At 45.2% G+C, this 27,173-nt stretch overlaps 1 protein-coding gene across 3 annotated transcripts; it reads right to left on the bottom strand.

Annotated features, from left to right (window-relative positions):
- Positions 1 to 536: 536 nt before the first annotated feature.
- Positions 537 to 14,790, bottom strand: fam49al (family with sequence similarity 49 member A, like). Of its 3 annotated transcripts, none has more exons than XM_071902299.2 (11): positions 14,458 to 14,790; positions 12,423 to 12,502; positions 7,947 to 8,068; positions 7,111 to 7,216; positions 4,223 to 4,359; positions 3,938 to 4,015; positions 3,462 to 3,578; positions 2,604 to 2,683; positions 2,087 to 2,213; positions 1,212 to 1,282; positions 537 to 677 (listed from the first exon to the last, which is right to left on the bottom strand). In XM_071902299.2, the coding sequence occupies exons 2-11, from the start codon at positions 12,490 to 12,492 to the stop codon at positions 614 to 616; spliced, it is 972 nt and encodes a 323-aa protein (XP_071758400.1). In that variant the 5' UTR covers positions 12,493 to 12,502; positions 14,458 to 14,790; the 3' UTR covers positions 537 to 613. The 3 variants fall into 3 exon arrangements, with proteins under 3 accessions (XP_071758400.1, XP_071758398.1, XP_071758399.1); XM_071902297.2 differs by lacking the exon at positions 12,423 to 12,502 and adding an exon at positions 11,205 to 11,284 and having other exon boundaries at positions 14,458 to 14,786; XM_071902298.2 differs by lacking the exons at positions 12,423 to 12,502; positions 14,458 to 14,790 and adding an exon at positions 11,205 to 11,304.
- Positions 14,791 to 27,173: the final 12,383 nt, after the last annotated feature.

The following is a 27,173-nucleotide window of genomic DNA, read 5'->3' as shown; positions in this document are numbered from 1 at the left end:
TGCCCCGCCGCGCCACTACGTCTACGACCTTGAGAACTAAAAATTTGCAGGCAAGGCTTCGTCTGGAGTCAGATTTTTGTTCGACAGTTACTAAGTGAGGAGAGGAGACGGCGTCGTTTTCAAAGTGTGTGCAAAAATACTCGTCAGACTACCGCTGGAATATGAACCCTTTTTTGTTTTTTGTTTTTTTCTCTTTTATACATTTTCAGTTTACGTTTGTCTTCGATTCTGACCTTTTTAGATTTTGCAATATAAGCTTTCCTCTTAATTCTTTAATTCTACCTATTTTCATCTGGTGTTTGTGTTTGTTTTTAATATATATCTATATTTTCTTTTCCGGCTTCTTTTTTTTTTTTTTCTCTTCTTTTTTTTACTTTACAAAATGAGAGACAGAATGATGGACAGCTGACAATATATATAATTATTTTCCTCTTCTTATTTATCGTCAGGTTTTTTTTCGGAAACCTGGTGGATCATTTTGCTTCTTCAGTAGTTGTAAACAAACAGGTTATCAGCCATTGGCGTTTGTTTCCTCCTCCTCCTCCTCCTCCTGCTCTTCTCCTCCATGTGCACTCCTCCTCTCCTCCCTCTCTCCGCCGCTCTCCTCTCTTCCTCATTGCAGGAGGGCCCTGATTTGTTTGGAGGTGCTGTCATCGTTTAGATGCCGTGTCGTATACCTGGAGGAGGGGAAAGGAAGAGAGAGAGAGATCCTTTTAACTCAGAGATCTCTTAGAAACCTTGTGCTTGATTCTCTCCGTTTGTGGTTATATTTGGAATGGTGGATTACCCTGTTATATGCCATTCTGTGTATACTTGATATGTATGTCCTATTCTGAAATATTTAAAAATACATCTTCTCATACAAAGCACATCAATCCAAGAATCACTTGTCACTGTCAACAAAATCTCTTCTAGCTCTTACTCTTTCTCTACATTCTTTTTCTAGCACTTTGCTCTTACATGATTGTTTTCTGGTCACAGGAATATTGAAAGCTTTGACGTTTGCACCCCTTGTGTTTTTAGTTTTATTTATTTTTTGGATTTTCTGGTGATCTAAGAAGCTCATTCTACTGTTGCACTCATTCTAAGACACTGGATAAGAGCATCAGCTAAATGCCTGTAAAACAGATATCTGTGAAGGTATGCGTATCCCTGCTTCTACTTCTGTTTGTTTCTGTATCTCTATCTCCGACACACACACACACACACACCTCAGTGCGTTGAGAAGTCCCTCCACACTGTTGGACGGTTGCTCTTTCAGCACCTTGATGCAGCCCTTCATCTGCCCGGCACAAAGACAACACACAGCGTTAGTGAAAGGTCAGCAGCCTCAGATCCCCTCACCTCCTGCTGCTGCCGCTGCATCCAGGGTCTCACACCCAAACACAGACACCACAAAACACACACACACTCACACACACATGCTCAAACACGCTAAGAAACTCGAACCCAAAAACACACATACTGGTAGACTGAAACTCAAAAGGTGGTTTGTTACTTTCATGAATAACATTGCTGGTGTGCGTGTGTCTGCATGCTCATGTGGTTATGTTAAGGTTAGACAGATATGGGGTTTTGAAGGCCCATATTGATGCTGATATTTTTAGATTGTAGCTGATGATAGCCAATATTTTGAGCTTTAACATTCTCTTCAGTATCTTTAAATTTGACCATTTGTGTGCCAAAAATCCCCAAAACTACAATGATTCAGTGTTTTCCCAAGAATTGTAACCTTGTCAGGGTGGAAAAGCCTCTGAAACAGCATTTAGAGCATCATGGGACACTAAAACTCTCCATTGAAAGCCAGACTAATGAAATTATTTTAGGTGGGTCAGCAGCTCCTTAAGGCAGAGTGAGGCAGGGTTCAATTCAGATTTTACAGACTGACACAACTGAAGCTGTTAAGTGAAATCTTCCCACACCACACTGGAATGATTTCTTGTAGGCCACAAGAAGTAAAAATAATAATAAAAGCATATCCATGCATACTAGTGTGGAATCTCATCAAAATGTCTAATGGTTTCCCATAGACAGGCCGATATATCAGCAAACCGATGTGTAACCCTAGTTTGTATGTGGTACTTACGTCAATTTTGGAGGTCTTGGCAAAGGCCCCGACAGGGTGAACATGGTCATAGAGAATGATGACGCCCACCATCACCCTCATACAGAACAGCATGGTGTCTGTGTTGGTGAACCGACAGCGATACTCCCTGGGACAGAGAATAATGGGTTAAAATAAGACCAGAGAACCAGTGCAGGACGGGAGAGTAGAGAGGGAGAAGAGCATCGTTAACTGACTGAGAACAACGCTGCAGCCGTTTGAAGCACTTTGCCGATAATGGCTTCGTTATTCACATGAAGACAACTAGCAAAAGAAAAAAAAGACTAGTTGAAAGCTTTAAAGCTGGCATGAAGGTCGGGGGCCCGCTCTCTTTATTCACTCTATGATTCCCATTAGAGGGTCTCAAATATGAAAAGGCCTCCTTTGTCTTCACTTGTTAATTGGAAGTTAGGCTTCTGACCTTCAGAGAGAAGGGAAGGGAGAGAGGGAGGAAAGAAGGATGAAGAGAATAAAAAAAGAAAGGGAGCAAGGTACTCACGGAGTCTCCAGCATGACACGGCAGACACAGGCCATGGTGCTCAGACAGTCTGTGGTGTCCTCGATGGGCAAGGTCTTATTCTAGGGGAAAATAATAATAATAATAATACCTAAGAGTGACATGGCTTCTGTTTTCATGCATGCTCTGACAATGAAGAAACATTGGGAAGGGGCATCCGTTCAGACATCAACATCAAGACAGATCTAGTTTGTGTGTATGCAAGAGTGTGTGTGTACTGGTTGATTAAAGAGAATTTTAACCAGAAGGTGGAGACAAAGTAAGCGAGTTTGCTAAAAGGCAATCACGGCCAGGACGTCCTCTGAATTTTGGATGAATCTGAAAAGTATTCCTTAAATGTCTGTTCCATCGAGATGAGCTGAAGTGTAAAGTCAGAGAAAGACCGCTGCCTCTTCATTAAAATGATGCTTTGGCAGCGAGGGAAAGGAGACGGGGCAAGTTCTCACGAAAGGGCTTCTGAAGACCAGAGACAGGTACAGTACAGGGGCATCGAATCACTAAACTCTGAGTCTAGATCTAATATCATTTGCCAAAAATCCTCCAAATCCACTTATATCGTTTATAATGTCTGGGGACAAAGTGGAGCAATATCTGATGACTGACAAGATGTTATTAGACGTAGGTCACTGAACTATCACCTTAGAGGGAACATTGGTCCTGAATGCTCCCTGATGTGATTTTGTTTTCAGATATGGCTTCCACATAAATATCTGAAGATTTTTGCTTGATCTCCATTATAATCATAAAACCTCCAAGAGTCAAATTTGGACTCACTTAGGCTGAGGTATGCAAAGTGCCCACCCAGCTGATGCATTTGAAACAGGAGAATGGGAATCATACCTCTGAAACAAACTTGGTGGTGGCGTTACTCAGAGTCTTCAGCATGGGCGTTGCTTCGGCGTAGAACAGGGACATCCGATTGGCCATCTCATTGTTAACCTCGTTCTCAGCCTCCAGCTGCGTGCCAACACAATTTGACTCCATCATTAGCAGAGAACGTGGCTATCGTATCTTGATATAACATGAATCATTCATGGCATGCAGTTGTGAAATAATCATGTAATCCAGTTGGTAAGATGAGAATGTAATGGTGACGGCAAGCCTGGCTCTAATTTGTGTAACGGCACAGAGGATGAAATATTGATTGTACATCTCTTTGTGTTGTTAGGAAGAAAGGAACACCTCTACTTCAGTCATTAATGATTAAAGAAGGGAAGTGAAGTCTATGCTCGTTTGGATGAACATCTGATCATGTGCGCACAACAGCATCAGCCAGTTCATGCCACCATAGGCAACCTGGACTGACAAGGCCTTACCTGCTGGTTGTTCAGCCTGTTCCTGCTTATAGTCCTCCTGTAGTAGCTGAAGTCATTCTGAATGGCTGGATTTGTCATCTGCATGGAGAAACCAGAGAGAAACAGGGGTAATTAATTGGTCAAATACATGCACAAGGCTGGTTAAGGAAAAGATTGACTTTTCAATGCAGTCAAGGTCGGTCTCTAAGGGTTGTAAGTGAGAATTAGAGCAAAGATGAAAACCAGAAAAAGACATATAGTCCTTTTAACTGCCCTTCCCTCCCCTCGCCTCCTCCTCCCTCTCACCTTTAGCTCGTCGAAGCTGAGCGTGAAATGGAGGATCTCAGCGAACTGTTTGGCCAGGGCCTGCTCCCTCTCCAGGTGCTGCATGGGAGCGTACGGCGGGCTTGTCAGCGCCTCCAACAGGCTGCGCAGGGCGTTCTCTACATGCACACAAACACACGCATGCACTCACATGTTAGTTTCCACCCCTCTAAAATATGTCTTAATTCTGGCATCAATCAAAAGTGTCTTTCATGTCTCCAGCTTGTAAAAGATGCAGCAGCTACGGATTTTAACTGGTACAAACAGACGAAATCACATCACTCCCACTCTGTCATCTCTTCACTGGATACCTGTTGGGCTTAGAATTGATTCTAAGGTTTTGTGCATTACTTTTACAGCACAGTGGCGTCTGGCCCTGAGCTATATCAGAGACCTTTGAATCCCCTATGAGCCGGGGATTCAAAGGTCTGCCTCAGGTCTTCAGGCCCTTTAGGCTGTTCAAAAGTTTAGATTTAACAATTAGGGTGATCAGGGGTTTTGCCATCAGTGCCCTTAGGCTTTATAACAACATGCCTGTGGAGCTCAGACTAGCACTAGTATCATCTTTTAAATCACTACTTAAAACAAGTCTTTTAGGCTTTTATTGCATTGATTTCACTATTGTATTCCTTTTATTTTGTTTATTCTTATCTTTTTATCTTGTGGTGCCTTCTTATTTTTACTTGATTTAATTCAATTTATGAGCATGAGGTTTGTTTTTAATTGATTGTTAAAGCACTTTGTAAAGTCAGATACAAATTCTGACATTCTGACAGCATTGGGCCTAGAGAATGATTTTGACCTTCTGTAAGGTTTTGTAGCATTCATTTTACCCTTCATGACCTCAGATATTAACTATGAATTTCACACTACAAGACAGACAAAATAAACGTACAACATATATATAACTGGTGCTCTATAGAGGCCATTACTAGCCGTGACCACTGTGGCTGATCAGAGAGCCTGAGCACCGGTGAGGCTACTGTATCAGTGACCATCCGCATCCCCCGTGTCACGTATGCTATTGAACCAAGTCTCTCGCTGCCTTGCTGCCTCTAACAAATTAGACACTGAGCCCGGACCACAGAGGCTGTACGTAGTAGTAATGCCTCAGCAGCGAAGTCTCTCGAGGACCCATCCCTTCCTCCGCATTAAAAATGCATCAGGGCCTTCTATAAATACAGCACTGATGCGTTTCATCTAAAGGGCCTGGGCAGAAACCCCGCTCTCCACTCTCCCTCCTGCTGGGAACGTAGAGCTATGGCTGCCAGAGCGGACGGTCCCTATCCAAAGCAAGCGTTCCTGAGGGCATACCGACTGATTGGACGGTCACAGCTTGGAGCGTGTGAATGTCCGAGTCCCCCCTCGATCAAGTAAATCTATCAGAAACATCTAGATCCGTGTCTTTCTATGGCATCTATTTCTATGATTAACAGAGCAGGGGATCTTTAGTGCATGGGGAGAGGAGAGGAGGGGATGTTCTAGTTTGCAGCCTCTCCTAGTCGCTGACGCATAGACCTCTACTGTGATTTGATCCCTCTCTCTCCATGAGGGAGGAGGTTAGGCGATGTCGACAGGAGCCCGCCTCACAGATCGCTGATACATTAGCACAGATACATTATCATTAATTATTAGTCAGCCCTCGTACTATGCTAAGCTGAGAAGACGCAGCAGATCTCCATGAAATCAAAGTATTATTGGGAGGCTGTGCAGAGGCGGCGGCCATACTCTATTCCTCCCTCTCTCTCTCTGTCTCTCTGTCTCTCTGTCTCTCTCTCCGCTTGACGACCATGTACCACTGTTTCCGTAGCAACGGCTGCCTGGCTGCTAGGTCAGGATGCTGCAGGGATGGCTGAGAGGAGGACAGCTTTGTGTGTGTGTGTGTGTGTGTGTGTGTGTGTGTGTGTGTGTTAAGGAATGCTGCCTGACTGAAACTGTATGTAAAATCACCACGGCGGCCGTAGATAGAAATATGGAGTGGAGGTAAGGGTACAAGAGGGGGTTCTCATCATTGCCGCTAATGTTAAGAAGCCCATTTTCCATCACCTCTGTCAGTCTGTCATCACTTTTGAGTTTCAATGAAAGGTATAATACAAAAGTGTTGTCGTTGAAATATCTTTCTGTTTCTGTTGTCAGACAACTGCAGGACCATTAGTGACTTGAATCAGGGTCACAAAATATGAACAGGTCAGGAATTATGTTACATAGTCCTGGAATCAAAAAAGACAACACAATAGCTAACAAGCTAACGTTAGCGTCCAATAATCTGAGTCCAATTTTGAAAATGTCAAAGTTACTGCACACCTTTCTGCACTACAAATACTACAAACAGCCTGGGAAAATATATTCATTCATAACAACATGTGACCTTTCATTAGCCACAGTTAGCCTATTAGCATTTGCGGTGTAAAACGAGAGGATTATAACAGTCATGCGTTTGTTTTTCAAAATTAACAACAAAATAGAGAGCAAGACAAGCTGTCATATTGTTTGTTGGAAACGGTTATTACAGAAAGAGACAGAAAAGGTGAATTTAACATTGGCGTTAACGGTGAGTCTCCCAATATGGTGTCTGCCTTCCCCCCGCACGCCCTTCACCTCTGCTTCTGTTTTTATTATGACACTCCCTTCTGCTCATTAACAGTTAACCTGAACAACCTGTTGGTTTCTAGCTTTGTTAGCTAGCTAACTAGCCAGCAAAACATAATGCTAATGTTACCACACAACTAGAAGCAGTCAATCAGCTGTTCTCAGCCATCTTTCCCCAAGAGCTGAGGACCTCCAATATGGCCGCTAAACGGTATGCTGTATCATCTGAAAGCCCTGTTTCTCTACCATATGCAGCCAGACCCTACTGTAGCCATGCTCACCCAGTCGGAGGGAGAACTCGTAGAAGCGTTTCAGCTTGGCCACCAGGGGGCAGACTGCGTTCCAGGCCTTCTCCTGCAGAGCCAGGTCACCTGGGTTCTGGATGGCCTGCGGGGAAGAAGACAGACAGGCAGGCAGATGCACAGATGTTACTTTCCAAAAGTCACTTCCGAAACGCCCCCTCCCTTCTATCCTTCCTTTCCCAAGGCAATATTTTACTTGGGTAGAACATTTTCACTTTTGAGCGCACATACTGTAGGGGCGTCAATTGAATGTCATTTGCCACCATAACCCGCTTCTATCAACTACATTTCTGTTGAGAAGTTGTGTAATGTCTGGTGACTGACGGATGAAGCTGCCATAGTGTCTATTCAAAAGGAAAGCTTCCAAGTCCTTAAGGTTAGGAAGCAAGGAAAGGAAACTATTCAGCAGTATTTGTTAAAAAGCAGAGCAAAGCCACCAGCTAAGCCGTCAGCAGCAATCGTTCATACTGCAGAGGTAAACTGAGGCGCTGGTTTGTGGTAAAAGGCAGGTAAGGAAAAGCTTTGCATGAGTCCCGCCTGCCTATTTATGCCTCTACTATAACAGTGAGGCTAATGTAGCTCTGGAACACCAAAAACGACATATTGCACAAACTGTTTGTTGAAAGTAATGCTTTCACACATCTCTCTTTGCCTATATTTAGTTTTTATTGCATGGTAAAGAATGTCAGAATTTCACCCTGGCGGGGCATGTGAGTCACACATGAGTGTTATTTGCCACGCTACGCGGCGCCAGCAGCCGCAGTGTATTGATGTGAAACACTTTATTGGCTGGTTAATGCACACATCCTGCTCACTTCTCGTATCTCCTGGCCCGCGCCATTATAGGACTGCAGCTCGGCTAGTATCCCATGAGCCTCCTCCAGCACGGCGCTGACCTGGTTCCACACTGCCGTCTCCGCCTCCGTGGGCTGGGCATCTGCGGGGATGGGAGAGAGGGAGGGAGGGAGGGAGGGAGATACGGTGTGTGGATGGGGAAGGACAGGGAGTGGAGGGGAGGGAGGTTGAGAGGGATGGAGATGATGTTGACGGCAGGGAGAGGGGAAAGTAGAGATAAAGAGAGAGAGAGAGTGCCAAGGGAAGAGAGAAAGAGGTTAGTGAGGGAGAGAGAACGAGGGATGAAAGGAAGTCAAGTGACACCCTACACGGCCAGATAAAAACCTGAGATACGTAGCCAGTCTAACCGATTACTTGAGTGAGGCATCTCAATTCAAAACTACTGTATATTTCATTGAAGTTAGTTGCTATCGTTGAGGTTATGCAGCCATACACATCTGAGGTCAAGATCTGGCCAGTAAACTATAGATTACATTTATAGATTAGTCAGAGAATTCGATCAATTCAATCAGAGACTTATATCAGTGGATTATAGAGCCACAAGTCACGCTCTGTCACATGTTGAGGTTTGATTAAGGAGTGTAGTCGCCAGATAAGAGCTAGTGTGTGATCCAGGAAGAAGATAAGTCAGTTTCACTTCAGGGAGGCATTTAGATTAGTTTGTTATGAATGATAGTTGAACATTTAGCTGGGTTTCAAGTCTTAAAGGTGTCAGAATTGCACCACTTGGACAGTGTCTCTGACTCGTGAACTGTAATCGCTACAAAGGTTCATTCTGCAGAGATTTATACAGGGTTGGATAGGCGTAATTATGCCATCAGACTGATGTAATAGTCTTATCCATCTTGTTTCCCACCTTCTGTCACACTTTTACTCTCCAGTTTTATGAATGGTTAGAGAGAGATTTCCTTTTTTTTGTCCTGAGGATTAATTGTGAGATCTGTTAAACGAACGAGCAGCAGGGAGGACAACCTCCGGGCATGCTCTCTCTCTCTCTCTCTCTCTCTCTCACACACACACACACACACACACACACACACACACTTACACACACACTGTACACTCACTGTTTTGCCGCAGGGAACCTCGCAGTCGCATTTTTGCTTTGTTTGCCCACATGGCATACAAGAGGGATTAAGTGTTTGAAGGACACAATTTAGGATTTGTCCTCTTGAGTCATCATTGTTTTGTTTTGTTTTTCTTTTCTCTGTGTGTGTGTGTCTTTGAGCTATCCATCCCAATGCGTGACTCAGGTATAAAGTGTGAGTGGGAGTGAGTTTAGGTAAGCTCTCTTCATGTGGTAGCACCACTGATTAGTTTTGCACCCCGAGGCATCGCCTCCCTGTAGAGAAATAGTAATCATGGGATATTTTCTATCCTACACACACACACCGGCAACCATGACTCGCACAACAAGCATTACTATTATACTGACAACTTTTCACTGATGTGGTCCAGTGTTCCTCAACTACACAAAGATTTGGGTTTTTTTGTCCATTGGCTAACAATGGAACTGTAGTATTCATTAGGATGGTTTTAGGATTCTGGACCTATGGGGTATTGATCTGATATCAGGGACTACTTTGATTTGGCACAAGAGGATATGATTTTTACTTGAAAGGTTGGACATGGTGGCTAGTTCATCTTAGCTTCATATCCTACATTCATATTCACAGATGATTTTAAGTTTCTTGTTGTTGTATATGAGATCGAATCATTACATCATTGCAGCCTGCGGTCAGAAGTGACCCACATTTTATTTGTGGTCAGTTTTGCTCATGATCATTCAGTCGCGCTGACGCAAAGGCTTCAACGAGGTACGATGATTGACTTCCGACCATAAATAGTTCCATCAGAACTTTATATTGAGTTTAGACCAAACTTTTCAGCTGTGTGACAGAGGTGACTATGTCTCTGGGTTGAGGAGGAGAGCTCGCAGATGGCATTGGGTGGGTTGGGGTGGGGGTGGGGGGTGCGGGGGGGGTGCTGTCTAAGGCTGTCATGCCTGAGTCTGACTCATTCCGGCTCCGTTTGAAGTAAAGTGAATCATAGGCATAATAAATGAAGGGGCAATTCACCCTATTTGACAGCCACCGTCTCTTGCCAGCAGCGAGCTCTCCCACTCCCATCGTAACACACAGTCAGTGAAAGAGGAGGAAACCAGCTGTTCAGGGGAAAGGGGTTGAGGAAGGGCAGAAGATGTTGGAATACACTGCAACACATCTCCATCTTAACGAGCCATTTAGTCTCGTAATCAGTCTTAAAATGTCACTTTCTTTTTCAAAACAAGTGGAAAATGCAAAGCCAGTCAGGAGAGATAATCCTGTTGGTTTCCAGTGCAGTTTCACTTCTTCCATGAAATTTCACGAAAAACAAGTTCCGGTATCTTGAAACAAGGCAGAGTAATAAGGCAGATCGCTCCACTAGTATCAAGAAAATGACACTAATTCTTGAAACAAAGTGATTTGCATTGGAAACAAGAGAAATTATCTCCCCCCCATCGCAGAATCGTTCCCTTTCGCTAGATTTTAAGACTCAATATGGGATTAAACGACTTGTTAAGATGGATATTTTTTGCAGTGCATGCAGTTTGGTTAAAATTCACTGACTGGGAAGATGAAAATAGGGGGAATAGAGGAGGCTATATTTACCAGCCTCTACCTTTCACAGCCTCTCTCTCTCTCACACACACACTCACACACACACACACGGTTACTGTAACACACACTCACAGATTGGTCAGACATTATAGCTCTCACAATAGGACAGTGCGGAGCGAAGATGGGAAGGTGGACGGATGACGATAGACTTTTTTTGTAAGCCATCGTTATCCCCAAGCAGCAGAAGCCCACAAAGGACTGGCATTCAGTGTTATTCCTCTGATATTTTTGTTGTTTGGAAATTGAGATCAAAGCATTATTGTTGTCATTTTGCTTCTGCGTCGCCATGCTATTGTGTGACCGTCTAGGAAGATGTGGAGCGTGTGAGTAAGACCCTTTCAAAACCAGCTGAACGACTCTCAAATGCCAGTCCCTCGAGCGGAAATCAAAAGAAAAGATAAAGGAAAGAGAGAGAAGGAAGGAGCTTTGGAGGAAAAGGGTAAATAAGGACATAAAGATGACACAATGGTAAGCTAAGATTGATGGGATGGAGAACGAAAAGCGGAGGCAAAATAGAGAAAGGGAGAACTCAAAAAAATAAGAAGCGGATGGTCTCACGTTCAAAGTCAAGGAAAACTATTGGGCCATGCTCAAGTTCGGCGCAAGCCAGCACTTTCAGGAGGTTTCCCATGAGCCCCCTGGAACAGAGAGAGGGGAGAAGTCTGTGGGTGATGAGGGGATGGGTGTCGGGGTCGTGTGTGTGTGTGTGAGCTGTGTGTGTGTGTGTGTGTGTGAGGGTTGAAGGTGTCGGGGTGGGGGATCGGATGAGACGGGGTTGTTGGAATGGCATGGTGGAAGTATGGTGTCCTGGGTGAAGCATGGCAACATGGACACAGACCTTCTTTAATCCCACTCTTGTTATTTAGAACTTTATTTAAATGAACAGAAAAAAAGCCCTGGAATCTTGTAAAAGATTCAGTAAATCAGTAATTCATCATCAAAAGAGATATCCTAAATATGAAATAAAATGATATTCGGGATGCACACGGTGGCACTGGTGGCAGCCATCCTGAAGTTCAAAGGTCAAAGGTCACACAGAATGTGCTTGAAAAATAAAAGATCAGGGATGTAGAGGAGGATAAATCCATTTATATTCAGTTTAGCCACTTTTTCTTTTTGTTTAAAAAATCAAAGGAAGTAGTATCAAACTGATAATCCATACAAATCACACAAGGTTTGCCTTCTATGATTTGTATGTTTTATGATACCTATAAGCTTAATAGTATGAAAGTACTTACAGGATTCATAGTAGATTTCTGTAATCTCACTTATATAGGTGGTTTAAAAGTGGCTCTGCTATGAAAGTGGACACTTGCATATAGAACATAGCCTGACATATGAAAGGCAGAACACAAATCTTGTTATATTCTTGTAAAGCTTTTCCATGTGGGAAGTTATATGAGGACGGGGTCATTTAAGGGGCAAAAGCATGAATTAATGCTTCTGATTTTGGTTTATTCTAGTGGTTGTTTGCCTCTTGGTGATTATTTACCCACCGTTCTATTTATACCATCACTGGGTAGGATTCCCCTTTGAATTTGAGCCTCAGAGAGCAGTGAGAGTGGGACTAGAGAGTGTCTGACAGTGACAAACCACACCCACAACAACACTCCCTCACACCATCAACAACTGAACAACTCGCATCCAAACACACCTCCCCCGGCCCCACCCCCGACCTCCCACCGAGCACCCCTGCTTCACACGCGTGTACACACATATTTCAGACACACACACACACACACGCACGCATGTGCGCACACCCCGGCGCTCACTTACTTTCAAAGTCCAGGAAAAAATGTGGACAGTTCTCTAAATCCTTGCCAAGGACCTTAATGAGGTTCCCCATGGCTGGCAACCTGGACGGGAGGAAACAACAAAATGCATACAGTACGCAGAACCTGGCAACCCGGATGAAAATACACAACATGCACATGGAGAACACAGCGGGCCACCGTAGGGTTTTTTTTTTTTCTTTTTACCCATCTGCACTTCTCTAATTATCCCCTCTTCCTTTCCTCCTCCATCCTCTCATCTCTTGCTACAAAGCAATACATCCAGAGCAAAGTCAGACATTCCAATCATAAATGACTGACACTGATCATAGTTTGTGTCCGATCTACAGTGTATGCTACATTTGATTAGGGGGGGGCATAAATCCAGTAGTGAGTCACTTAGCTCGCTCATTGGGAGTCACTGTAGAGCAGAGTAGTGGTTTTAATCCATTTACATTACTATAGTAACCTAATAAAAGCCTGCTATGCACGAGGTACTCTCTCCTAATGCTCCTCATGTACAGCTGTCTATAGATACTTTATGACAGCAGGCAGGCTCTTTCTATTTCATGCCCAAAGGCTAGAATGGTCAGACTTTGTGAAACCAGCAAGGCAATCTTCATCAGATCATAGTTCAGAGAGGATACAGGTCTCCGTGCCTTTATGTTCAAATGGAGAAGAACTGCATTGAATCAAACAGGCCAGACAATGCGATATGGGTCATATTTGTTGCAGATATAATTCAAGTCAGACCGTGACTGTGATCTTTGGTGTCAAAGGGGGGAGAGGAGAGAGCGGCCACATGTGGAATTAAGTGTGTGGCATAAATAAAACATACAGTAAACACTGAAAGCAGAAGATTCCGTAAGGCAGAAATGCAACTGAGTGTCAGCTGTCTGAGTAAAGGACGCCTCCCTCCTTAATCCTCCGCCCCGACACGATCACACAGGGACTTTGAGAGCAGAAGGCAGGCAGCTGCCAAGTTTCACTTCCTCCGCCACATCCTTTACGTTGATCTAGCGCACAGCGGAGGCCTATCAGTCCCCCCCTCCCCCCCTGCAAGAGTGATTTACGGCCGGCATTAGCATGTTTACGAGATGCCGGCGTCCTGCAAAAAAAAAAAAAAAAAAACAGCCCAGGCTTTTCGCTGTTACTCAGCAAGAACGGGTGTTGCAATGCAGCACCGAGGTCCAGATAGAGAGGGGAGAGGGAAGATGGCAGAAGGGATAGAGTTGCACCGCTCAGTCGCCGAGACGGCTAGCTGACATTTCCTGAAGTAGCTGTTTCACTTTCAGATGAGCTCTATATCTACAGTACTCTATCTATTCTCTATCTGCACAATCTGTTTCGTCTTGTTGGGCTGAATCAAAAGCACTGGGAGAGACAGAGAGAGAGAGAGAGAGAGAGAGAGAGAGAGCTGCATGCTGAGTCACTGCTGTAACCCAAGAGCATCGGTCCAAATGGTGTAAAAAAGCACACCGTCTCCTCCTGACTTTTAGACCACCTGGTCCAGGGTGCGGGCTGAAACGATGCTATGAATATATGAATAACATAATTCAGATCTTCAGCCCCGACAAGGTGATTGCAAAGGCGAAGTCACGCTGAGGCTCGGGATCGGAGTCTCGGATGAGGCAATGAAAGCTTTCTGACACGTGAAAAGGTGAGCGTGTTAGAGGGGGCCGCGCATCGGCTAGGCACACACACCCACAAACACACAAGTCTGGAGCAGCATGTGGTCCATCCCGGGAGCAGTGCTCGGCTGATGGTTGCCAGGATACGGTTGGCCTGGTAATATCGTCTGCTCGTCTCAGCAGAGGATGTGGAAAAAGCATCCAGCGCTTACACACACACACAAATACACACACTGGGCCAGGTGCCTACAACAATGATCTGATGCAACCATTTCTACTATTTAAAATGCTTGCATACCGATCAGTGTTCGAAATCATCGCAGAGCACGAGCTGTACCACTGGGTGAGCATTCAGCCAACGTTAAAACCAGGAAACTACCCAGACCGAATTCTCCTCTCTCTTCTTACCCTGATTTCCTGCGAGTGCGTCGCCTCTTCCCTTTGTCGTTTGCCCCGGGTTTCTCCTCCCTCGTCCCCCTCTTCCTCCTATTCCTCCTCTCTGCTTTGTGTAGTCGTGCAGCCTCGCGGTGCTGGTGAGTTAATCCCAGGTTGGCCCAGTTCAGAGCGCTAACTGGAGTCCCAGGGTAGCACTGGTTGCCACTCTCTCTCTTCCCTTCTTAGTGACTCCGATGCAAAGTTCTGCTCTCACTCACTCTCTCTCTCTCTCTCTCTCTCTTGCCTTCTCTCTGTCTCTCTCTCTCTCGCTCTCTGTGTCTTGCCCTACCTCTGTCCTCTTCACTTCACACTTCTCTTTTTCAGCCATCTATTTAAAGCCATGTGCTTTTCTCTATTCTGTGTGGTCTGTGCGGTGGATGTGCTGCTCTCTTTTCTTTTTTTTTTCACCCGGATGCTTTGTTTGTCTGAGGCAGAGGGCACAGGGTGTGGGGGCGTTGTCAGTCGGTTGCATGAGCCACAGTGTATTGCACGTCAGTTACATTTCTGCCTTTTCCAACGGCTTTGTTGCCCCGATGTGCGTCTGTATCTCTTCACAGACAACGGGCAAAACTCCTTCTCTCTTTCTCTCTCTCTCTCTTTCCGTCTCTGACGTCAGAGCGGGTTCCTCAAAAATATCCCCTGCAGCCCTCCTCTCCGCCTCACTTCTCTATTTCACCACTCAGCAGCACTCTCCCGGCTCCTGCGGCCTTGCCTTGTCAGAGCGCATCTCTGTCACGGCGCCATTCAGTTTCACTGGTGGCCCTTAGGTGCAAACAAATCTAAGTGCCAGAACGGTGACGGCGATCGCGTTTGCGCAAAATTTCATGGCGTCCCGAAGAGTTTGATTCGCCACGTATTGGAGGCGAAGACGGGCATTCTGTGAATTAGGAAGTGCGTTTGGTGGTGGTCACTGGTTGCAGTTTCTCTTACACGCAAACACACACACACAATATTTGCATCAGTGCCCTTGGAGAGTCAGTCGGCGTGAAAGTGGAGCAAAGTGCCTCTCTTACACAACTGGGGCCTACGCACAGCACACAGCTCTCATCTGTAGTCCGGCAAGAGAGAGAGAGAGAGAGAGAGAGAGAGAGAGAGAGAGAGAGAGAGAGAGAGAGAGAGAGAGGGCGAGTGGAGGGGCTCCTTCAGCCTCAATAGAGACACAACTCGGCTCTCACGCGGCGGCTGAAAAGCAAAGCCGGCGGAGACTGGAAGCCAAGCAGCAAAGCGAAGACATCACCCAACCCACCCCCCCCACCCCCCACCCCCCACCCCCCTCCAGACCACCATGAGAGGCCAGACTGTTCGCACTGAAAGATTCCTCCTGTTCCTTCATTAAGCGTGGACCTGCTAGACCGCAGTGACAGCGACGTTGAGTTTAACGCCTTTAACTCGCCAATAAAAGCATCTGAAAACTCTCCTTTCTCCGCTCTGTGTCTCTTTCTCTCTGCCTCCGACTACTGTGATCTCTCTCTCTCTCTCTCTTTCTCTCTCTCTCTCTCTCTCTCTCCGACACTCGAGCTGACTGGGTATCCAGTGGCCTGTGAATCTAACCCATTCAGCAGCTGTACTGTATAGGAAGGATGCTGCGACTGCACTCTCCCTTCTGCCTCTCCCCTCTCTCATCTCTCATCTCTCTACCCATCACCGTTTCTTCACCCCCCCCCTCCCTCCTCCTCTCTCAGACTTGCCCATATGGCGCTGCTTCTCCACCGTCTCTTGTTTTTTTTTTTGTTTCAGCTGTTGTGTTATCTATTTTTTTCCCCCCTTTCCTCTTCCCTCATTTTTCATTCCTACCTTTGCTTGCGTTTATCCCTCTGGAACACTTCACTGCATCAACCAGGGCTTGTCAGCTCCACACGCTGGTTACAGCATCAGCACCCACCACCTGACAGACAGAGAGAGCGAGAGAGACAGATAGAGAGACATTAGCATATATTTCAACATCGCGCACAGTGCAGCGTACAGCAAAGCAGAAACGTAGAAGTGGCGATCTGTGATTCACGTTGAGTCAGCAAGGGCAAAGGAAGGCACACAAGGACAGAGACACGGCCGGCAAGGGCAGGAAGGACACGAGAGAATGGAAGAAGCCCTGGAGCCCTCGAGGGTTAGACTGATATATTGGTTTGCCGATATTGGCCTTTTATTAAAAATCAGATGTCAGCCAGTCACTGTCATCCACCGGTAATGTGATGGAGGAGAGGATATGATTTTACTCCGCAGCTTCAGGGGCGTCAGTCTGTAAAATCTGCAGTGAAACCTGCCTCACCCTGCCTTGAGGAGCTGCTGACCCACCTAAGAGAATTTCATTAGTCTGGCTTTCAATGGAGAGTTTTAGTGTCCCATGATGGTCTAAATGCTGATTCAGAGGCTTTTCCACCCTGACTAAATAAAATTCGGGAGGAAACACTGAATCCTTCTATTTATTTTGTATGAAAATAGTCAAATTTAAGCACTAACATGTAAGTGGGAGTGCTATGTCATGATTATTGGAGAGTGCTGCACTCAGAGGAAGGAGGCTGCTTTTATGCAACATGTACAACATTTTTATAATAGTGTCAAACAAACAAAGATGCAAGCTTGGGGTTTTAATTTAATCATTTTATTTTGGCCTTCAGCTCTCTGTTGCTAAGCAATACACATCCTCGCTTGCTTCATTCCGTTCATAGTTCAAGGGGGAGCGATACTGTTCAAGTTCGTATATTGGTATTCGTGTTCATATTCATATAAATACATTTATGGGACGTCTCTCATTCAATCACAATGCATGATTTGAAGCAAATGCTGTATAATTCAAGATAGTGAATATCGGCAGCTTCAGTCCAAAAGCATTAGTATCAGTATTGCCCTTCACAAAGCCAAAGTCTAATCCCAGAACCTTGAAGGCCTTGGTATGCCATTTCACATTTCTATAGATAATGGACTAAGCCTGTCAAGCTTATGTTAATTCATTGTGCCTCGCTCACAACTCCAACACTGTGTTACCCGCCAACTGGTGTAACTATTAACACTCCTGCTGCTGCCCTTGCATCATCGTATCTCATCAAGAGAGAGTGCAGACTGGAGAGAGACGGAGGGAGGAGGGGGAGGGGGGGCTTTGAGAAATAGTTGCCACGGAAACCAAGCCTCTGATTCTCATGGCAACGCGTAGTCAGATAAAGTTCAGTGTTATCAATCAGATGGGATGGATGGATGGATAGATAGATAGATAGATAGATGGTTGACTGACAGACCATCCTCTCATTAATCTCCAGAGTGCTTGGGACACCAAAGCAGAATCCATGTTCCCACTGACTCTTCTACTTATGGGGGTTATAAACTGGGCCGTCCACTCCCTGGAATTACATGCCGGCTCCCTTACCCAGGGAGCTTTGTTTTGACGCGTTTTGTGCGTTCTCTGCAAGTGAATCGCCCGATGCTTATTGATCTCTCCTCTCAGCAGAGGGCAAAGGTCAAGCACCGCACCGGACATGGTGAGGTCAGGAGAGGTGAAGACGTGAACCAAGAAATAGGAGGTTGATACTCCAGGACCATCAAGTAGCCCCCACCTCCTCTGTGAGACCGCAGTTCCTACCTTTGTACCTGAGCCTGCATTAGTGCTTGGCCCCTTTACACCTGGCATTTCCATGCATTATCCAAATTGGGTCTAGATGCGAGTCTCCTGTGTCAACACACAAAAACGCACATTGCTGCACCTGTCACTTACCTTCCTAATATTTGCATGCTATTGAAAGATGAGTAAGGTAAATGTGCTCCGAAACTTATGCACATTTAGTCATGTTTCCAACCAGAGAAGAAGTAGTTTTGGTCATGGTCATTAGCAGATGAAAAGGCACTTTTATGCAGCTGTTATCATTAGTAGCTGCCTGCCACCTGTTTGCTTTCTATACACTTCCTAGTCTGATCCACGCACAAACTTGTGTTTCTATTTCTGTACTTGCTATACTGTATGTGGATTGGAGATGCAGCTGGTGGATGGAACTAGTTTGGATGATCAGATCTTCAGCACATCTTAGGTGCATTTAAACCTTGATTTTATGCTGTTTTGCTCTATCTGACTACAATCCAATCATCCAGGATTAATGCAAAGTTAGTTGGTTTGATATTTACAATTTCAACATTGAATATTTCAACGTTTGAACTATTTAAACCAGACTACAGGAAGACTCCTTCATCATATGGTATCATTTGGTAATTTGGCACTGTCACTTAATGAGCTCCATCATGAATCAATATCATACAAATCAAATATTAGACTACTTTGCACCTCCACAGATTCGATACTGTAAGACAAGACTAGCCAGCTGGAGGGACATTCTATAAATGTAGATGCTTTTCCATTGACTTTGGGCAGATATGTATTTCAGACGGAGATGGAGAGAGTGTCACGGGGACTGAGGGAAAGAGAGAGAGAGAGAGAGAGAGAGATCAGCAAGTCATTGTGAGGAGACATCTGTCTGTTTTGTTGAGTCCGAGGTACTCAGCTCACATTACTTCTGCTCGCTGCACAGGCCCTCTCTTAAAGACCCAATGGTGATTATTCCCATTCTCACTCTCTCTCCATCTCTTTCACTTTCTCAACCTTTCACCCCCCCCTCTCTCTCTCTCTCTCGACACACACCCCTCTCTCGCTCCGCTCCCCTCTTTTATGCTGCCGTTCATTCACTCATCTTCTCACCGCAGACCCTTTTGACCTCGTCCTCAAGGATATGTCTCTTTCATATCCTCCCTCTCTCCCGTCTTTCTTTTGTTCCCAGCTTATTCTCTCTGAAGATGGAGACGAGTGCGGGGGGCTGCGGTCGCATCGCCGGCTTGCGTGTGTGTGTTTTGGAGAGAGGGGGGGGAAAGGAGCAGGGATGTAGTGGAGGGTAAACGCACCTAGACTCAGTTAATCCACCTTTTTATTCACTGAACTAGAGCTTAACCACCTTTTTAGGCTGACATCAGTTTTACAACGTAAATTCATAGCATAGTTAATAGCAAGTAGTATCAAACTGGTTATGGGAAGAAAGGCTCTTTTAGGGGACAGAACAAATTAAAATTGGTGGTTGTTTGCCTTATGATGATCACACACCTTTTTATTTACCAGTGTATAACTGGGTGATATGAAGGAATAGAACTGGAGAGGACAGGAGAGGAGAGGAGAGGAGAGGAGAGGAGAGGAGAGGAGGATGAGAAGAAAGCAGAGGAGAGGAGATGTGCATTGACAAAGGGCCAGTGTCAGGAGTAAATGGGAGGTGGCAGTGTCAGAGCCAGCTAGACCAACGCTAAGGATTGACCGCCGATGGAATGCTACAGCCAATTTGCCTCAGGCACGCACGCGCGCACACACACACACACACACACACACACACACACTTAATAACACACAATTATAGACAGAGACACATGTACCTCCCTCGGTAAGGTGAGGAGGGAAGAAGAATAACAGGGAAGAGCGAGAGAGCAAGGGATGGAGTGGCAGAGAGCGAGAAAGAGAGAGAGGGAGAGAGGGAAGGAGGGGGTTACGATTCTCCAGCATCACCCCTCCCCCTTCTCCCTCAGTCCTCACTCTCTGCCCTCACACACACACACACACACACACACACAGGCTGAGTCTGAGTCCAGAGCAGCGCATGGTGCCTCATGAAAGGGCGATTGCAAATGAGCATTGTGATTCTGCGCTGCGAGGCTGACAAAGAAACAGGGAGGAGAGAGAAAAAGAGAGAGAGAAAGAGAGAGAGAGAGAGAGAGAGAGAGAGAGATGGTATGGGATATTTAAGCTGCACTTGAATCCATTCCCATTGTGTAGTACAGTGAATTACACTTCAGCATGATAATTCTTTGAGTAAAATAAAGAACTGGGGCAGGAACTGAGGGATTTCATGGCTTATTTGCTCACAAGTGGATAAAAACCAAGCTAATATTCCTTTTTTTTTTTTTACGGAGATATTATGAAGATGTGTATATTAGGGGATTTGTATGCATTAGGTGCTTAAATGGTAGCAGCGAATTTACATATGTTATATACAGTATACTGCGTGTTGTGGATGTCTAACATGATCATTCTGTTTCAGTGCTCTGCTTTTTTCTCCACCACAGAGATTAATATATGCCTTATTTAATGTAGCCATTAATATTTGAATACCGTGGTTTTGCTCGGGGGGCTTTTTGAACCTTGGAAAAACAGAGATGGAAAAAACTGCAGCCTTGGATTTCTGTTTAGGAGCGATTTCCTCTCGCTGTTCTCGCTGTCAGGGAACGTACGCATGTATGATTGAAGCTCCTTTATTTGGGATGTTGGATGCCAATTAGCCGCTATCAAAGGGAGCGCTAGTCTTTTAGGGGTCTACATACACTCGCAGGGAGCTTGTTTGTGTGTGTGTGTGTGTGTGTGTCTGTGTATGTTGCTAGTGTCATTGATGTGGATATCACTGCACCCCCCTCCTCCCTGTCCTTCCCTGACCCCCTGCTATCAGTAAACAAAGAAAAAAGCCATACACATGTCTGTACAGACAGGCGCTCTTTGTCCCTGATGGACTGTTACATACCGGTTTATATAGGTCAGGGCAGTGTAGTGTGTGTGTGTGTGTGTGTGTGTGTGTGCATATGTGTATATATTCAATCCATTTCAGTGGATTGACAATAAAATTTAACTGAATTGAATGAATTTGAAAACTGGTTTGAACTGTCTGTGTGTGTGTCTATACATGCACATGCCTGTACATGTGCTTTTGTGTGCGTATGTGTGTGTGTACGTACGTGTGTGTGTGTGTGTGTGTGTGCGTGTGCATGTGCATGTAGTTGTGTGCGGAAGTGTGCACGTGTGTGTGTGTGTGTGTGTGTGTGTGCATATTCACTTCATTTCAATGGGAAAAACTGAATGGAATTAATTTGATTTGAATTGAGCTGGTCTGAACTGAATCAAATTGAACTGAATGTATGTTTGTGTGCGTGTGCATGCCTGTCTATGTGTGTGTGACGTGTGTGTGTGTGTGTGTATGTTAGAGAGAGAGAGAGAGAGAGAGAGAGAGAGAGAGAGAGAGAGAGAGAGAGAGACTACCATAAAACAGTACTCCCTGGCGTCTCGCTGTCTTGTGTTAAGGCCCTGACACACCAGGCCGACGGTCGGCCGTCAGCCAATTTCGGGCCGTCGGTAAGCGTCGGTGTCCCTAGTTTTTGCGGCGTGTCCCGCACCGTCGGCACTAGTCGGACCCTGTCGGCGGCTTTTCGGCCGATTGAGCATGTTGAATCGGCGTCGGAGCCCGTCGGTGAGAGGGATCACTCTGATTGGTGGTTCGTTGTTTTGCCTCTGGATGATTGGACTGATAAAATCCTTCAACATGTGGAACTGAACAGGAAAGAGCCGAGCGAAATTTTTAAAATCGGAGGTTTCATTTATCTCCAGCTCTCGACACAGGTTCGGGAAAGCCCCTTGAGCCTGTCGCCAGTGCCATTTGCAACTTCTTATCAGACATAAGGTATGGAGAGTTATTTCCCCTCACGCAGGCGCAGAACGTACGTGCTAGTTGGCCGTCGGGTGTAGTCTTTGCGGTGTGTTCAAGTGCAACTTTTTGGACCAGACGCAGGCGACGTGAGGCGACGTGAGGCGACGCAACAGTCGGCCTTCGTCGCCGCTGGTTCTTTGACGTCGGTTTGGTGTGTCAGGGCCTTTACTCTTCTCTCCTTCAACTCCCCTTCCCTCTTTCAATCCATTCTCTGTCTGTCTCTCTGCATGTCTATCTGTCTGCATGTGTAACACAGTCACACATTCTTTTCTGTCATGGCCACAAGCCTCAAATGCCTCCTTACTTTCTTCTCTTGCCTCATTTGCTCTCTCTCTCTCCCTCTCTCTCTCTCTCTCTCTCGCTCCCTCGGCCCACGGCACATGACCACGGCGGATGAATGGGCGACCTCTAACCCCTTCCGGCGTGACCTAGAATCTATATTCAGCTTCGCGCGTCGAGGTCGCCCGTCCTCCGCAGACCGGGAAGAGCCGGTGCTGTGTCCTTGACGGAGACGACGCTCCATCACACCGTGCTGCAGTGTGTGTTCCCCGTCCCACAGGGAGGGGCAGGACAGCTGCTATGGAAATATAGGAAATTGGCCGCCGTATAAGGTTTGGGCTCAGACAATAAATACATAAAAAGAGAAAAAAATGGCTGGACTATGATGAGAATGAATTGAAAAAGTAGAGTTGGGACACTTCAGTCCTGCAGTGTGAGAGTTTGAGAACTTGAGTTTATTTCTGTCCAGTGATTTTTTTTTGGGAGGGATATGCCCGTTTTTTTTTGTTTTATGCAAAAAGAATGATATATATAGATTGCCGTCTGCTCCACACTGAATCAAGCTGAACCAATTAGTGAGCGTGTGTGTGTGTGTGTGTGTGTGTGAGAGAGAGAGAGAGAGCATGTTTGTCTACGTGTATAGCCTCACTAGCCAGCCACTTTGACTGATCAAACACTGAACATGGGCACGGTTGCCAGCATCCTAGTGTGCCCGTGGCAGAACTGGCACTCACACACACACACACACACAGCGATACTGAGATAAAGAAGAAGAGCAGAGCTTTAGTGGACCATCAGCAGAGTCCCCGGGGTGGTGTCACGCCAAAAAACACTCCCAGCACGGGTGTTACGCTAAATGTGCTCCCTCATCCACGTATATGCGCTCATCCCAGACAGACAAAGTGTCCCCGCACGTATATTTACCTTGAGCTTCAGTAACCAAACACTGGAATATAACCTGGCAGAACTCCTGGCTTATTAAGATAGCTGGAGCCTGCATGGAGATACCATCGCTAAGTAGATAATTTGCCTCTTCACTTCTTACGCGCTAATTGGAGTTCTGTCTCGCTTTCTCCCCTCTGTCTCGCTGCCTGCTCCTCCATAGGGCTAAATTGGCTTCGCTCCTCCTATGCTGTGTACACTGAATTGGGGATATTGATTTTAAATGCAGCCAGAGGGCGGGCATTCGAGCTATCCATCGACGTTAGTGGACGGCGATTGATCTGATTGACAGCCAACAGGCCGCGATATCCATCGGAACTCCTCGGAGAGCAGATCAGAGGTAATCTGATTGCACCCAGTCAGAGAGAGAGAGGGAGAGAGAGAAAGAGAGAGAGAGAGAGAGAGAGAGAGGCAAGCCAAGTCATGTCTGGTTAGCAGTAGACTCAGAGAGGCAGGAGAGGGTTCGCTCTGGCCTGTCTCAGTGTCTTCCCGGATGTAATATCGCACATTTCAAATAGTTTTCAGCAGGACACCCGGAACAAGGACGATAACAGAGTTTAATTGGACTTTTCAGTAGTTTCCCACCAGTGCCGTCCAACATTGAGGGTTAAGTAATATGATCGAAGAGCTATCTGCACGGTCTCAGCTTCCTTGTCGCAGAGAATTAGGTTTCGATGTCCCCTAAACTGATTCTCTCACTGATTCAGTGAAGTTACTTGATCGGTGGATATGTATTTAATTGCAGTAGACCTTCATGTTCTAAATGCACTGCAAGAAATATCCATTTTCACAAGTTATTTAATCTAGCTTTGAGTCTTAAAATCTTGTGTTTCTTAAAACAAGTGGAACAATCTGCCGATGGGGTGAGATAATTTCAGTTTTCAATTCAAATCAACTTTTCTTGAATCATGTCATCATCTTGATACTAGTGGAGTGATCGTCCTTATTCTGCCTTGTCTCAAGATATTGACACTTGTTTCTAGATAATTACTGAACCAAGTAAAACTGCCACCTAAGTGACAGAATGTTTCACTTCTTTTAAGAGAAATAAGATTTTAAGAATATCAATATGAGATTGAATGACTTGTTTAAATGGACATTGTTGGCAGTGTGACATAAACAATATATAATATATTGTAGAATTGGAATATGTGAGACACATTCAATTTCTGGTCAGTTTTGCTTTGCACTGCATGCATGTATTTTGCATAGTGCATATACTGTGGATGGTTTCCCCCACTTTCTCAGTTTTTCCCAGTGATCCCAAGACCCAAGATGTATGTACTGTATGTTCTTCAATATGCCATGGTTATAACCTCCTGCATCCTACATCCTGACCCACCCTCAGCACCCTGCACCCCCCGTCGCTCCACCCCATGCCCTTTTAACGGGATCAGCTCTGCTCCGAGGGAGTAATCCCTGATTCCCGACACCACTGGATTAGAAACTATGGGATTACCAGGTAGAGAAGGATCAGATCTCAAATTCCCAAATCATCCCAGCCCTCCCCACAATACTAGTCTACTCCTCATCTCTGACCTCTGAACGCCAATTAAAACCAAAGGGAACATCAACAACAACAAACGTGAGAGCTCCCAAAGAGACAGATGTGTGAGTGACAGATGTTGCTGCTGGACAGATGGCCAGTCAACAAGATTAAGAGTGTTTGGATAAACTGCGGATTGAGTTTTCTCAAGTGTGTTGAAAAATCAATTGCGCTGCATGGGCGGACATATGGAATATGTCATATTTTAATTGGACTGAACACAACATGGTTGCCCAGTCAATTGTTTCAATTGCTCCTGGCTTCTTCTCAAGCATCTTACAATTCATCACCAAAAGTCAATCTGATGAGCTTTTTCCTGGTATAAAAGAGCAATGATCCACCATTGACCGATCGTTGCTCTACCCAGCAAGCATTTGATGGACAGCAATGTGCATTAAAACAGCTTTGAAAGTTGTTTTGATTTGATATCAGAAAGATATTTAGGTCCTGATCTTACAGAATGATGCAGGTAGCAGCTATGGACGACTACTTCTCAACTTTCATTTTGGCGTTATATTTACATAGGTTTCCAACATTCTAGGCCGTTTTATCAGCATATGTCAAAATGTTCACCCTTTGAATATTTCCTAGCTTGTGGCTCATTTCTATTTGATGTAAAACCACTCTCCTTAATTGACTGTTTTGCCAAAACACTTTTTTTCAGGTGTGAACCACGGGACCTTGCAGCGGTTGCACACTTTCACGCGTCACTCATCTGTTTTATTCATAGACTGTCAGTTGAGGTTATGCGGCGACCTCAGTAACGTCTGGTTCAGCGAGGGCTGGAGGAGATCATTACGCGTCATGACGCCTGATGGGATGTGGTGACAGCGCTTCTGAGGTGACAAATATAGAAACAGCAAACAAAACAAAGGTTACCCTACATTTCCCATCCTCTCCTCCCCTCTCCCCCTCTTTTTCTCCTCTCTAACCCAAAATACCCCCATCCTCTGTTCCCAATTCCCCATCCCATATTAGCCAACATACTGGGGCCAAAAGGCTGCACACCTCTGCTGTGTGCATCACACGTCACAACAGGAAACAGGATATAACATTTGGCACAATTGTAACATAGGGTTCAGGAGAAATGACTGAAATACATAAGGCGATGTAGCGAGGAAAATGTAGACATTACATTAGGGCAAATGTAAAGAAACCCCTCTTTCACCCCCCCAACTCCCAATCCTGTCTTCCGCCCTGTCAAATCTGATAATCCTGACACATGCTAAGCCAGCCTAATAAGATACTGCACCTCATACGGACAGGGGAAATGGGACATTGTGAGACATGCAGAGCGCTAATCTTCCTCAAGACAGCGGGACAGAGCAATTGTGCGGCGCTGGAAGACGCCGCCGCATGCTGTCAACACCATTTTGCGGCGAGCATTTGACTGGATGAGGGAGAAGGAAGTGACGGAATATACACCGAGGTGATGAGGACCGCTGGGAAGACTCAGAAAGACAGAGAGCAAGACCGAGAGCTCGGACGCATTGACGAGAGTCTGAGTTAATGAGGGAGAAAGAGAGATGAATAGAGAGAGGGAGAGAGTGGGAAAGGAGAGATGCTGATAGAGAGAGAGAGAGAGGGTGTGAGACAAAGAGTGACAGAGATGGAGAGGCGAGAGAGAAGGAAATGCAGACGGGCATGTTTCTATGGGCGCACAGGAAAGATTTGGGGTGAGGGAATCTTGCATCATCGCAGCGGGCCAATGAGAAGGCTCGGTTAAAATGTTCAAAGGGAGTGTCCTAGCAACAGCGGAGTAAATACCATAGCAGCCATCCTTCCCATCTTAGACGGAAAAACACACACACACACACGCTCATATCAACACACATAACCCAGTCGTGCACTCGGAGGACACGCGTTAGCTGTTTCAGCGCACATTGCTGTTTATTCATACATGTAAACTGGGGCATAATCTGCATATTTAGATACGTGTCCAGCACATATTGCTGCATGGAGGCAGTACGGCCCAAAGCCTGTATTACACATCTTGTCTATAAGCATTTATATGACTATGACAAACATGAAAGATATAGAAATCATTAAGAGACATATTTGTACTATATATAAGGCACTTGGGTATGTATATGTATATTTATACTGTATGTGTATATGTATGGTATGTGTATATATTGTATATGTGTATGTACAGTACATGTATATTTATATGTGTATGTATGTATATGTATACAGTATGTATGTATATGTATATGCTTTGTATGTGTATATGCATAGTGTATATGCATATATATGTGTTTATATATGCATATGTACTGTATATGGATATGTATGTGTTTGTATATGTATATGTATGTGTATGTGTTTGTATATGTATATGTATATGTGTATGTAGATGCACATGTACATCTATATGTATATGTATAGGTATTGTGTACAATATGATAAGAGGACAAATATAATCATGCATATTGTGT

This window comes from Centroberyx gerrardi, chromosome 19 (assembly GCF_048128805.1).
Source record: "Centroberyx gerrardi isolate f3 chromosome 19, fCenGer3.hap1.cur.20231027, whole genome shotgun sequence".
NCBI lineage: Eukaryota > Metazoa > Chordata > Actinopteri > Beryciformes > Berycidae > Centroberyx > Centroberyx gerrardi.
The sequence above is the reverse complement of the archived record's forward strand: the minus strand, read 5'-3'. Positions and strand labels throughout refer to the sequence as shown.